The sequence below is a fragment of the Clavelina lepadiformis genome, chromosome 4, assembly GCF_947623445.1.
Source record: "Clavelina lepadiformis chromosome 4, kaClaLepa1.1, whole genome shotgun sequence".
NCBI classification, from domain to species: domain Eukaryota; kingdom Metazoa; phylum Chordata; class Ascidiacea; order Aplousobranchia; family Clavelinidae; genus Clavelina; species Clavelina lepadiformis.
Genome location: NC_135243.1, coordinates 20,415,816 through 20,430,579, shown reverse-complemented (window position 1 = coordinate 20,430,579; position 14,764 = coordinate 20,415,816). Strand labels below are relative to the sequence as shown.

General features: G+C 35.0%; 2 protein-coding genes across 4 annotated transcripts; one reads left to right on the top strand and one right to left on the bottom strand.

The window, feature by feature from the left end:
- Positions 1 to 2,328: 2,328 nt before the first annotated feature.
- Positions 2,329 to 4,878, top strand: LOC143452845 (leucine-rich repeat-containing protein 56-like). The gene is made up of 2 exons (XM_076953979.1): positions 2,329 to 4,064; positions 4,208 to 4,878. The coding sequence occupies exons 1-2, from the start codon at positions 2,751 to 2,753 to the stop codon at positions 4,418 to 4,420; spliced, it is 1,527 nt and encodes a 508-aa protein (XP_076810094.1). The 5' UTR covers positions 2,329 to 2,750; the 3' UTR covers positions 4,421 to 4,878.
- On the bottom strand, positions 4,868 to 13,720 carry LOC143452844 (caspase recruitment domain-containing protein 11-like). 3 transcript variants are annotated; one of them, XM_076953976.1, is made up of 14 exons: positions 13,529 to 13,720; positions 13,211 to 13,341; positions 12,963 to 13,094; positions 12,617 to 12,812; positions 9,220 to 9,406; positions 8,996 to 9,142; positions 8,510 to 8,656; positions 8,126 to 8,251; positions 7,788 to 7,970; positions 7,220 to 7,268; positions 7,100 to 7,140; positions 6,720 to 6,782; positions 6,109 to 6,246; positions 4,868 to 5,954 (listed from the first exon to the last, which is right to left on the bottom strand). In XM_076953976.1, the coding sequence occupies exons 1-14, from the start codon at positions 13,597 to 13,599 to the stop codon at positions 5,838 to 5,840; spliced, it is 1,728 nt and encodes a 575-aa protein (XP_076810091.1). In that variant the 5' UTR covers positions 13,600 to 13,720; the 3' UTR covers positions 4,868 to 5,837. The 3 variants fall into 3 exon arrangements, with proteins under 3 accessions (XP_076810091.1, XP_076810092.1, XP_076810093.1); XM_076953977.1 differs by having other exon boundaries at positions 4,868 to 5,951; XM_076953978.1 differs by lacking the exon at positions 6,720 to 6,782.
- Between the last annotated feature and the right edge of the window lie 1,044 nt (positions 13,721 to 14,764).

The following is a 14,764-nucleotide window of genomic DNA, read 5'->3' as shown; positions in this document are numbered from 1 at the left end:
GGACCACCTCCGCTACAATGGTGATTCCGTTGTGGACAAATCCATTTCTTGTATAGCGCCTTGTACTATCGACCATCATACACTTTTGGGCGTTACACTATTTATGTGTACATAAATTTATGACGACGTTCTGAACACCATTGATATAAAGCAACAGTGAGTTGTGTAGTTTTCAGCAGCAACCAATAGCAAAGTTCTAATCGAGCAATTAAAGTTTGCTGTTGATTATGTCACAAACAGCAGCCTGTCAATTACAGATTGCTAATGAATTTCCCCCAAAACGAAACCAATTTTTAACGTTAAAAGTAGTTTAAAGTTAAACTTTATTTCACGCAAAAAATTGTAAAGTACCGTATCTAAACTAATTTGTGAGATCGTTTTAGTTCAATTTAATATTTCGTTGTGACGCAACAACTTAGATTACGCAAAAGGAGTATTATAATAATATTACTCATTATAAGAAATTGTGATAATAAGGGGAAATTATAGTATACAGATCGAATACAGTATAGAATTCTTGTTTTCGAACATCTGCTTTGCGAAACATGGCATTGCGTGCCGATGACTTCCTGTTTTCCGTTTTAAGTCCTGACATAAATGTCGTGCCTGACTATCCTGCTTGAATTATATTCACAGCTGTTGAATGCATTCAGTCTATTAAGATCATTGTTGTAACATGGACGTCTTTATGTTGTTGCTGTGACAAAGTTTTGTCTAAATGTAATTGTTCAAAGAAACTTCAGTGTAATCAGTATAAACAGTTGTCATTCCTGTGTAACTATTGTTGAATTGGGTTTGATGGGGTTCAGACAGTGTAGTGTAGACAGCTTTATTGTCATCTTCACAAGGCAGTGCGCCGTCGGGGTGAACAATTAAATCTGTGGGTGAGAAAAGCAAACAACGACCTCATGAGACTCATATATCATCACCCGCAATAAACATTTCAACAAATAATTATTGTAGTGGAGTGGGTCAACCTTTCTAATTCAGGTGCCATACACTTCCTTTCCGTTACAAAATTATGTGGAAAATGAAATTGTTTGTTGGTGTTTCATAACTCTTCGTAGGATTCTCAATCAAATTATTTTTATTCAAAACACAACGGCTATGGTGATAAACAAGATTAAGACAAAGAATAATTAATATCCTATTATAACCATTAGTAGGCAAAGTACGAGCATGGGGAAATTATCACTTACTTTTTATTTCAAGTCGTGGAAAAATACTTAAGTTTAAAAAGATCGAAGATAAAGATTTGGTTCACAAACCGATCATTATGTTTTAAACACATTAAAAATAAACTTGCATATCATTTTATTTTTAAGCACGAAAGACTTTATTGTTTTTACATACAATAAGACTAATTTAAGTTTAATCTCTTTGCCGAAAAAATTAATTCCCTCCTAAAAATATAAAAGTAACGCACAGCTTGACCTTTGATCTTATAGCGTACGATTGTTAGCAACAAATTTTTGTTGGCAAAATGCTATAATCACAAAAGTGTGGGGTATGGTACTGTATTTCAGTTGGGCTTTGCAATGACACCACGATGCAACACGATTTAAAATGATTTACTTAATTTTATTTTTGGTATAAAATTGCTGTTTAAAGTTTTACTTGTGTAGGTTTCGTGACCTTAACACAGCCCATTTCCCGGTATACGGTACGGTATCATTCTGCTAGCTGTGCTAGCCTATATGAACGTTACTGTGTAATTTAGACCCTTTCCGAGTGACTGTCTGGGTCGTAAGATTTTTTCGATCGCTTATACTTAACAATGGAAAATTTTAACCCACTTTGATTCTTTTTTAAATTACAAACGTTCAGGCCATTGGATTTTAAAGGTTTTATTCAGGTGGGTTGCATATGAATTCCTTTACGTGATAAAAAAAATTTTGAAATTATGTTGCCTGGTTCTTATTTTATAGTGGTTTGAATCCTATGTACTGGACTAGTTCGATACGAAGTCACAATACATGGTCGGCAGAGCATGCAACGTAAAATGCGTAAGAGTTTGCATGGTATCTGCGGCGTGTTTGAATGTAATAATTCAGTTTGTATTTACTTCTAGTTGAATATTTTAAACTTTACTTAACATGCCAAACAAAATTAGCCCGTGTAACGTGCTACAGATTACGTGCAAACTGTTACCCATTCTATTTCACATTCTTCACTGACCACTGACTATCTAGTAGTCATATTGGACAAGTCCAGTGCGTAGGATTCAAAGCACTGTAAATAAGAACTAGGCAACATACTTTCAATTATTTTTATCACGTAAAGGAATTCATATGCAACTCATCTGAGTGAAATCTTTACAATCTAAAGCATAGAATGCTTGTAATTTAAGAAAAGGGTGACCGGCAGGATGGATAAAATTGGGGTTCACCAGATGCATTTTGCAGCGAGTGGATTTTTTGGGTCGAGTATACAAGTGCACAACCACAGTATGCCTTTATATACTAGACCCCAGCTATTCAAATTGTGATGTCATCTGTTTGTGCACTTGTATACTAGACCCAATTTATCACCTGGACTGACAGGGTATATGTTACACTCTTTACAAGGCCTAATATACATGTAGTACTATAAACTGAATTTTTACATTTTCCAGAAGTAGTAGCTGATTCAGTATTTAAGTCCTTGGCGAAAGTTACCATATCTATCAGTCACTGAATCACCATGTACATTAGACTCTTGACTAAGATGGATGCACATCCCTAATGAGTTGAATTGCTGATACAGTAAAAATGTCCTCAGATTGGATGAATGGTATAAATGATAATCATGTTAATCCAGAACCGATTGTGTTTGAGGAAACGGAATTAATGGTTAATGATTTCCTCTCACCAAATAAATTGCAAGAATTATCTGGTGAGGATGACTTGACAAATGTACAGACCCTTGAAATGACAATCGATACTTCAGAAACTACTCTTGGTAATTTCGGCCAGTACCTTCCAAATTTACTGGAGCTGCGATTGAGCGACAGTATAATCCCAACCGTTCGTGACGTTGGTACTTCATTTGGGTGTCTGAAGATTTTGTGGATGTCCCGTTGTGGCCTTAATGATATCGACGGCATCACATCAATGCAATGTTTACAAGAACTATACATAGCTTATAATAATATTGAGGACGTAAGTCCGGTTAGTTTTCTAGACTCGCTTGAAGTCCTTGATGTGGAGGGTAATAAGATTGCCGATGTGGAACAAATTGATTATTTATCCATAATGACATCGCTAACAACTTTAACACTTTCTGGGAATCCAGTCTGTCATAACTTTCGGAAACAGATTGAGAGAAGCTGTTCATATCGAGAGTTCATCTTGGGAAAAGTGCCGCAGTTAATGCAGCTAGATGACGAGAGTTCCAGTTCAACAGCGGTTGAGAGTGTCCGGCCTGCAACTTCCATGTCGTCCCACTCTCAAGAGGACATGGACATGATTACAAGTGCAATTAAGGAAGGACTTATTATAGAGAGTGACGCGACACCTAAAATCGATTTAAACTTCACTGACAGCAGTAATAGTGTGAGTGAAGAAACAGATGATTTATTTTCCTCTGAACTTCCATCTTCATTTTCGATGAATCCATTGCGGCGATTTAATGTACCTCGGCCAGCAACAGCTGCGCCGACCGGACGATCATCAAGTTTACTACCCGAAAAGAATCCCACTGTTCAAAAATCTCGGCCAGACTCATCTGGGTCTGAAAGTGGTAAAATTCATGACGATTCAAGCGTGCTTACATTTGGTGATCCAATATGTGGTAATCCCATTCAGGCTCTTCGTAACAGACGAAAAACTCCACTGCCGGTGATGTCGCTCTTAAATCATGGAATTGATGACATCAGAAGTAAGCCACGACCTTCTACCGCAGGTGGAACTAGAAGGCCAATTAAAGCCGAAAGATCAAACTTTAATTTTGAAAAAGTAGCTGGGAGTGATTCATTTAACTCCCTGAAGTTTAATTCAAATGAAAGCTTGAACCAAAACACCCCAGATATTAGTCAACGTTGTAAGTTTGATGGCCCAAAAAGTCCTTCACCATCATATCAACAGGTAAAGATTTTGTTGGTTGCTGCAGTAATTTCATTTACAAATTATTAGTATTCAAGTGTTACGTCATAATGGCATTAATTGTATGCAATCGTCAAATGACAATTCTAAACCTCTTTCTAAATTATTGTTTCTTGGAATTGCAGGCTTCTTCAACCAATAGTTCTTTTTTCAAAACTCCAACTCCTCCGAGGTCTCCACAGCGACCCCAAAGTGCCCTGGACTTCAGAACGTCACGATTTCGAAGATCTTTTCCATCCCCACCATCTCACTCAGTAAATATAATGACAGTAGAAAATATTTCGAGTCGTCTCAGTCAAGACCAGATAAGAACACAGATTGAAGATAGATCAACTTGACAGTGGTTACCTAACCCTTTTCAAAGATGAACTGTGGCACAGTTGGTTTACTGAACCAAGAAGTGGTGCACAAAACTCTCAGTTTAAATTTTTTTAGGTTTAATACAGCGCTCACTTGGCCGAAGCAGCAATATGTTTAGGTAGGATGTACCTAGCCACTCTGTAAAACTGTTAACTGCTTGATATGTAGCCATTTAGTTTTCTTTTAACATCAACATTCCTCAATTAGTCGAAGTAACGCCACTGTGTGTTACTATGCACTGATACCGTTATTTCATTCTTTTGTGCCAAATGTTTTGTGTAAATTGTTGGTCGTTCATATAGATTTTGTAGTTTTTTTTCAGCTGGTAGATATTCTATTGCTGAGCTTAGTGCAGTGTCAAGATTCTGTTTTTATAGAACGCTTTTTTACCCTACACTGTGCCATTGTTTTAAAACCATTAAATGTTCAGACATTTTTTCTTGTTTATTTATATATAGCAGTTGACAAAATCAGAGATTTGCAGCAACATACAACGTTAATTGAAAGCGGCAGCAGTATTTAAAACAGACGAATAAATCATAGATTAAGGAACAAAGAAGTAAAAGAATTGATAGAAAAATGGAATAATTACAATCATTGGATTTGATGAAACCCATCATTCACAATTCCAACAACATACCTCTGTTAACATAAGCGTTGTAGTCTATTCATCGCATATTCAACAAAATATTAGTACAGCTTACTGGACAAAATTAGATCAAAACTCCACATCGTCAAATTATTTCAAAAAAGGAATGAAACGAAAGCAAACACACACCAAGCTGAGTTAGCAACAAAAAACAAATTATCAGCTATCGTTTTGGAAGTCCACCATTTGGTGCACTGCATTGAAGACATGTACAAAGAAAATAGTGGCAAAGTGTTTGGCAAAACAACAAGCAGAAAGTTAGAAAAGAAGAAGGCATCAGATATGTTTGAAGTACTTTTGCTTGACATATTTATGGAAGCACATTACAGCAAGCAATTACTACATTTTTACTAAAGTTCATAACTGGAAAATAATTGAAATGAGAGTGTGCTCCAGTTTCCATTAAAATTGAAACAAGAGAGGGAATGGATAATTTAATCTCAGGGTATTTTTGAAGAAATAAACATTTTACTTATGCAGTGCAAAATTAATGCATTTTTAGAAAATATCTGAGTTACTCAAATGAAAAGGGAAAACAAAAAACTTTGGTTAGGTAACTGTAGCGTTTTTAACATGATGCATCACTTTAGTCCAAAGTCTCAAAACATACTAGTTAAGTTTAGTTTGGTTTTCACAAAATAATCTAAGCACAGTGACAACGTCTACGAGCAAAATTGAAAAAAGCCAACAAGCTACATACAAAAACGATGACGCATAAAATAAATACCCCGATGAGATTATAAAGTCTAAAGTTTGTCTGTTTTGGTGAGATCATCATTCGAAGTGGAGATAGCAGACACCTCACTCATGTCTTCACTGTTTTTCAACTTCCCATGTTTTATGCGTATGCCAGTGCGTCTCTGCTACATTTAGTAAGACAATACATTAGTCATGGGTGTATGAACTGTACACTTTTTATCACCACTGTATTTAGATAAATGTAAGGGCTTACCATATGCCCGTCAAAAAATTTAAAAAAAAAACTTTTTAACATAATTTCAATTAGATTGTCCTTACCCCATTAGCCCACGGCGTTATACTGATTGAGTCCTGAGGGCCATAGTCATTAGCTAATGGAATCTCAGGAAAAACATTTTTATGTCCATCACAATCAGCAATTGACATGTTGAGTGACGTGTTTGATTTGCTAGCATACTAAATGCAAAAAGACATCATTGCCGTGCATCGAATTGGTGAAGGATTGTTTCGCCAACCTTTATATTTGCACTTTTCTTATTGGTCCAGAGAGGGGGTCACTAACACTATAATATTCAGCTTGCAAGCTAATTTTTAAATGGATGCATCAAAATGATCCAATAACAAAAAAGGTGGGACATATCAGTGCTATACAAGTCATAAATTGTAAAACTATTTGATTACAGACATATCAAGTATACTTGAATAATACAACATAGGCCTATGTTGGTTTTCCTCAACAAAATGCAGGGTTATGAAGGGAGATTTCTTTGCATGCTATTCAAAAGCAAATTTGATAACGTGTAAACACTAAACAATATAAAAAAGTGTGCATTCAACCTAAAATGGTCGATTGCAACTGATATGTTGATTGATCCTAGTCTATCAACAAACAGTTCAGCTAACATAGGGAAATATTACAATTATTTTACCTTGTCATAATTCTTTGTGTTATATAGACGATATCGACCTTTACAAACCTTAGATTCTTCGTGCTATGAAGAAGTTAGTTTATAATTAGTTGAACTGATATTAAATATTAATCATAATTTTGTTTATCTACCATTTACCAGTGATAACAAAATTTAGGATCTAATAAAATTTACACATGGTAAGTAGAAAAAATTCAGTTTAGCGTATTACAAACATTTCTAAGCAGCTGTTCTTAAATACCAATTCTGTAAGATTATCATGACGTAAGTTCCGTCTACAAGTGTATATACTTGTAAAGGGCAATTCAATTCAACACTTGCCGTTACATTATACACTAGAATGACTTCCATTTATATTAAATTATTTTGGGGATACTCACAGCATTGCATTCAGGAGTTGAGTCAGAATATTCAGACTTTACTGAAAACATTAAATGGAAGAATTCAACCTACAAATATTCCTCGAAAATAACGTTAACTAATGACACGTAGCAACTTACTGCTGGTTTGGTTCGAAGAACTTCCGGAAGGATGTTTCCACGTCATGTCCTTAATATTATTAAAAGTACAAATAATATATACTATACCATGGCATTAGTATGAAATATGAGAAGCTATCGAAAGAAAAATTTTCCAAGTTAAAGGACATTTTATCTCATGTTTGGCATACACTGTATATATACACTGTGTGAGCGTGCACCAACAACATAGTAATGATTAATTACCCATTTTCATTGCTGTGACTCAGAAAAAAATGCATCAACTAAGTTTTTGTTTTCCAGTAATTGGACATAACGCTTTGGACATTTGCTTTAAAGACTAAACTTAAAATAAATATAATCCGAAGAGAATCAGCGTGTGCTTTGTTTTTTATAACGGTACTTCGAAAATGAAAAAAATTCAAAAATGCAATCCCAGTATGAAAATAAAGGCAAATTAATAGCTATTTTGAGGCATGAAGAATTTAACAAATAATATAGAATTAATTCGTTGTTTGCTGGTGATATGGTCACATACTAGTGTCTGTGCAGTTTAACAAACAACAGGTAAAAAGAAAAAATATATTACCGATAAATTTGGTAATGACCTCATGGCGGCCCGATGCTGTGCAAGTTCTTTTTCACGATCTAATAAATCCCGAGATATCTTATCATACTTTTCTTCCAGCTCACGGATCTGTGCTCGATAGCGCGCCTTTTCTTGCATGCAGTCCCTTGCAAATAACTGGGCATCATTGCGTTCTTTTATGATCTGAAAAAAATCATTTGGAATTTAAAGAAACAAATTTCCATTTGTCAAACAAACTAAATACTTGTGTCAGAACAACAAACAAAAATAAATAAATAAAACTAAATAAATCAAAAATAAAATAAATAAAAATCAAATAAAAAGTCATCATCACCAACCATCTCTCTCTCTTTTTCCACTTCTTGCAATTGCTGCCAAACCGAGTCCCTTCGATTCCGATATATGTTGCAGTCATTTCGCAACATGGAGCATTCTAATTCAAGCTGCTCTTTCTCGGCAAGATACTAAAAAGTGCACAAAAAACACATGTTTTGGGGTTTCCATATGATAAAAAAAAATACAAAATGATGGTGAAAAGAGCAAATGATGTTGGTATAAACGATTTAACTAGCTGTATCATTGACATTATATGCCAAGAACTGTTCTTACTGACTGATGACAATAAATTAATTCGATAAGGTTCAGAATTTTTGACAAGGACAAAACATGGAAAAAATTTGAATCAAAATCACAGCCGTAAGAGACAGTCAATGAGCAAACACCTCATCCCTTTGCTTCTCTGCATTGGCGCAGTCTTCTCTCAGTTTGTTGAGGCCGTGCAATGTTTCTCCGTACATCTCAAGAGCCTCTTCTTTATCTCTTTGCAGGATTTGGATTCGAAAATCAACGCCAATCGGAGTCGGTGATGCCTGGTAAAATTGATGGAGGTTTTAATATCAATAAGGTGTCTATGTTATCATTAAAAAGTAAAAATAGAAGATTATAGTTGGCCCTAACGATATTTTTTACAAAAGATATTCCCTTCTATCTGCAAGCTAACCATTCATTGAATATTGTTCAATAATAATTAATCAGTATTTAAATGAATAACAATGATTTAAATGTCTGTTTTACCCCTTGTTAATTCAACCAGTTAATCAGAATTAATCGAATAAAAATTAGAGTGATTGAATTGATCACAGAGAAACAAACCGACCACTATAACAGATGACGCAATGAAGTAGTATAGTGATTGGTCAAATTTAAACCTGTTGCTGATTGGCTTGTGTCAACTTAAATCGAAGTTCATCAATTTCTCGTTTCATATCAATCATGTCACGATCGCTTGGACCAGTTTGAAGTTGACGTCTCAAGCGAACTGACTGTGTTCTCTCAAGCTTAACGCAACTTTCCATCTGAAATAAAAAACAAACAAATTAAAACTGTTGCCAAGCGGAGTGTAGTGGATGCGACAGATTCTGAAAACAAGTACTTTTTGCAAATCCGCCCTTGTTTTGTCATTTTCATTTTCCAGCGACATGTTTATTTTTCGTAACTTCGAGCTCTCTTCGTTGGACTCAATGAGTCTCATACAAACGCTCAAGTTTTCTGATTTCAGTCGATCCACCTCCTTGCGCAATGTATCCATTTCATTGTCGACATTTTCGTATCGTGTCACCCTAGAAAGTTTACAGAATTGTTTATTACATGCGATATGTTTACTCCATAATGACCATTATTCATGCCCAATGCCAACAATTTATAAAAATGATGAGTTTAATTCTACACAATGATGCAAAAATGCAAATTAAATGGTTAAGCTCGCATACCGGCGGGATTTTTTTTGAAACGCATGAAAATCTGTTTTAAAGCACATTTCAAATTGATGGTGATATCTGAGTAGATGACTATGTTGCAATAAGTAACCTTCCTATGTTTTTTTCAATAAAGGAATGAGACTTCAATGCAAATCAAACAAAAATTAATGAAGAATTTTACATGTTTGTAGTATAAATTGGGGTTTATCGGAAACATAAACATTCATGCCCAAGTTCCCCAAATGTTTCTACGTATGATGTATATGTATACCAATACCATTCTACAATATATACGGACGTTGTACAGCAGTAAAGGAAAAGTTTATACTAGAGTTGTACATTCACAAAAGACATCTGTTGCAGTAATTACGTAAACCGTATGATACCTTCTAAGACCCCAGGAAATTATTTTTGTAGATTTATGTTATTTATTTTCGGAGCAACAAGCAAGGTTGGGGTAATCATAATTGTTCTTCGTAATCGATTATATTTAGCATTTTATCGGCAATCGAATTTTATTCGAATAAATTCAGGATTCACCGTTAGTAAATGGTTGATTATTTTAGGATACGAGAGTGAAAAAACTCAATTTATTTGTAATATAATAAGTTTGCTGTGAATACAAATGGTAATCGATTTTCCAGCCATACATAACGATTAAATTCTATCCCACGTAGAATTGAATTTAATCATTAACTACTTGGCAGTTCTGCGTGGTCAATATTAGATGGTTGTTTTTCAACACTTTACAGACTGCATGGTCAATCAAGCATCTTTCATTGTAGCGAACAATGCTATTAACGCATCATAATAATGTAAATGTGGAACAACGTGCGTCGCATGCTGCATAACTGTGAGTTGTAATGATAAAACTATTACACTGGGTTTAATTTACAGACATTTATCTACATCCTACAATATGTTTTGCAAGCTTTTCTAGGTGTGATATATATAAAACCTGCCGTAGTCAAAACTTATTTAAATACATTTCATGTTATTTCGAAGCTAACGTAACAATTTTATTTGTTATTTTGGAGTCTAAAATGTCGCTTTCCTGGATTGGTTGTTCGATTAACATTCTAGATGTAACCATCCAAACTCTGGAAAGTGTTTGAAAAGTAATCGACTTAATCGTCCAAAACATATAGTTTATTCAAATTAACTGATCAATATCTCAAAAAAATCAATTATATATTTAATCATTATTCAATTTATTCGTTACAACATTCTAAAAAGGCCGATAACAAATTGAATAAAACCATTTATGTGAACGTTTACTCGATTACTTACTGAATTACTTGGTTGACGTAATCGCCCAAACCCTGGCAACAAGCCAAATACATGACTAAAAGTAAATAACAAATAGGATACAAAAAAACTTCGTGCCTAGTAACACAAAAACTCAACCTTTACCAAAACGATGAACATCGTTATTTCATGTATGTGAGGATTCGTGGAAATTATGAGTTTTAAAAATTCTCCGGTCATTTCATTAATGCAAGAACACGACCAGATAAGCATGTTTTGCTCAAGCCAAGTAAATCAATAATTTCCCTTTCGTGTATTTACTGAAAAAATATCGAGACTGATAATGCCATCTGTTCATTTTCAGGATGTGGACAAGTGTGGTGCTACTAGCTTGTTTTAGTCAAAAACGTTAGCGGAGAGATGTAAAAAAAATTGATTTCCTGTGGCAAAAACTTATAAACCTTGGGTCTGCACTCTGCAGTATCTGTTCTTAAATTGAGTCTGCTAATATGCTGTGTCTTAAAAAAATTAAAAAACCTGAAAGTGTGTTAACATTGATGAAAAACTGTTTGCCTTGAAACGCAGTTTTATAACTAAAACCACTTGCTGTTTAGTCTCCCATCAAATCGACATGGATTTTATGCAATTGATGGGACACATTTTCAATCTGTGTATAACATAGCAGTTGTACCTGCTTAGCATACAATGTTAATGAAAAGAACATAAAAACTAACAGACAAATATTTGCATGCTGGTGGAATGCGAGTATATTTGGCAGCAACTCGAATTTTAAGTGTTTTTGGAAAATAATAAATAGGATTTTAAACATTAAGCAACAGTTTATAGAAATACTGTTATACGTTGTTGCTGTTTCAAGGTGCAGACATTGACATTGTGCTAAGGGACTAATAATAATTAATGAATTACATTTGTATAAAAAGACCGTATAGCACAAATTAAATTCCTGGTCTATAAATACATATTATACTTTCATCAGGTTTCTATTGTTGAATAAAAACTTCAACATATTCATGGAAGAACATTTTTTATGCCTATATGGTGTTAACAAGAAGAAGATACACAAAAAACGATTGCTGTTTTCGGCAAATGAAAGTGGTAGCCAATGTGATGATTGGGAAATCTCGTGGGAAACCAATAAAACATTATTGCCGTCCCGAAAAACACAATATTACTTTGAATGAAGTGATGATGAATAATGATGATAAATTGCCTCGATGAAGTTAACCGAAATGGGTTAACAAACATCGGCAGAAAATAAAGTTCTGTTTTTCACCAGTTTATCCTTATATTTGATGACTATTATGCCTTAGTGCAGTGCTTCTCAACCCCTGGGCCGCGACTCACTTTTGGGTCGCTATTTGGTTGGTTTGGGTCGCCGTCGCCAATTAAACTAGTCCACAAAGCCGTTCGATAACTGGGTACCTTACTCTATTCACTGCATATTGACTGTTAGTTTACGTCATAGTGCATTGTTGCGGAAACACAAGTGAAGAAGCATGGTGATGATTATTTGCTGTGAAACTTTAGATTAGCTACGTTCGAATCAAGGCTAAATATTTGTAAATACCCAATTTTTGGGTAAAAAAATTGGGTCGCCTCAGCATCGCTATTAATTTACGTTTAATATTTGGGTCGCCGCAAAAAAAGGTTGAGAAGCACTGCCTTAGTGGTAACCATAATATATACACACGTAGTAACTTCCAGTAACTGAAATTCAGTTCCAAGATAAAAACACATAGACATAGTATACACATGATTTCGTTTTTTTCCTATATACAGGATCAGCATGGAATTAAAGCCTACCTCTGTGTTAGTTCATCGACCCTCTTTTGGAGTCGTTCTGCTTCTCGCGAAATATCATCATATACGTTGTTACTCCTGCGTAGACGTTGTTTTGTATCAAAATTTTCCTGTTTCATCCTATCTAGCGCTTCCAGTAAGAGCTCAACGATGTCCCCAGAGCTGTTGTTATGATTGTCCACATCGATTCTTATCAAATCTAATATGAACAGAAATTATACATATATGGTATAAGCAGTAATTCGAACAACTAAAGCAAAAAATATAAAGCTACAGCTGAAATACAAGAGAAACCTTGTCCAATTATACAAAAATTTCTTTCAGTAGTTCACTGAGAATATGCGAGAACCTGGCAATTTTGGTGGGGCAGGATCACATCCTTTGATCTGCTTATAAATATCAGCATAATAATAGCCAATAACTTCCATGAACTTGTCGTAGTTGTCTTTACCTTTTCTCATCAATATATCCACCATACGATCTGAAAGAGAAAGCAAGATAAACACTATGCAGGGTAAACGTCCAACATGGTAAAAAGGTCAAATGGTGGTAAAAAAGGTGTTTGCCGAGAAATTCTACCGCGACGACTGCACTTACTCAGTCTCATTCCAGCGTTGCTCAATTCAAAACGGTTGGAAATTTCTTCATTGTCATCGTTGTCGATAACACCCACAGTAAGTAGTGCAGCCTTGATCTTTTCGTAATTGACTCGATTTACAATCAACAATCTAAAATGTGATTAAATTACTCAAAATAGTCCATAATATTGAATCATTTGTTCAGCTGTTTGTATGTCTTCAAAGTTTTCATTGCTGTTTGAAAACTACTGATATTGAGCAAGCAAAAATTGAAATGAGTTGGAATTAGATTAAAACTTATAAGATGTGACATCCAAACAGGATGACTCGAGTTTACCGAGAACCTTGCAGTTGACCTTGCCACGAATCGAAGTCTTCATCATCAGAATCAGATTTGTGACTTGTCATAACTTTTTAGGCTATTCAAGCAGGATTTTCTTTGGTAATTGGCAATTATGTATAAACATATGACGTTTACTTTTGAATATACGTAGGTTAAAACCTATGTAAAGCTGAAATAAACAATCATTTAGACTATACAATTATAGGTAGCACAATATAGACTGTATTTATAAGATTAGAATGTTTGCTAAGTGCACGGTCCAAGATTTTCAATGTATATTATACTAAATTTTCATAATGTATTTCGGTATGGTAATTGGTATCATAACCTTTATCATTGAACTGAGCAAAGTCTTTCCATGACTAGGAAATCGGAGATGAATCTTCATTATCCAATAAGCGAGGTCCAGTTAGCAAGCTAGCCTTTCTACAATTTCAGATAAACACACACACTTTTATGGTTTTCACTTTTGATATCATATTACCAGAATTTGGAGCTGATCACCAGGACCATTTAACAAGAGCCAGCATTATTAACACTTTACTTAAGTCAGTAAAGTCAGTGATTTCTAATCTTTTACTACTATACTAGCGAACTCCCAGCTGGGTTAATTCCTTTCTCGCGTACCCTAAATTCAAACTTGTTACTTACTAAGCTATTTGTAAGGAATTAAAGCATAACTTGCCAATCCCCTGTGCCCAATTCGTGGACTCCAGGTTGGAAACCACTGGCCTGAAGGCATTGCAATGGTAGTGCCACTGAGTATCAAGCAACGGCTGCAAGCTGCATTATATATCGCATCGTTTATTTCTCATCATTGGCTGTGAGGAGAAGTCTGACAGCTTAAAACATGCAAGAAGTTAATTGCAGTTGTGCTACAATGATGAAAGCATGGCCACCAAACTCAAACATGTTGAATTCAAACAACAAAAGACACAAAAACGAAAGCCAATATAAATTTTTCATTAACATGCACCCAAGGAAACGTTAAGGTCGTGCTACATCATATGCAAGGTGAAAACGAAATCCCAGCAAAAGAAACACCACCCCAGGGACTGTGGTCTCGTTTCTGTAGCGAGGTTGAGAGCAATAATGAGGCTCTCAGGTGCATGGATACATACTAATACTTTGAAAAACGTACAGCTTGCCTCTGCATTCCCGTGAATCTGACTGGAAAGTACGGTAGTTTTCGACAAGAAATTGTGCGTGCAAAAATGCAAACTCTGGCAT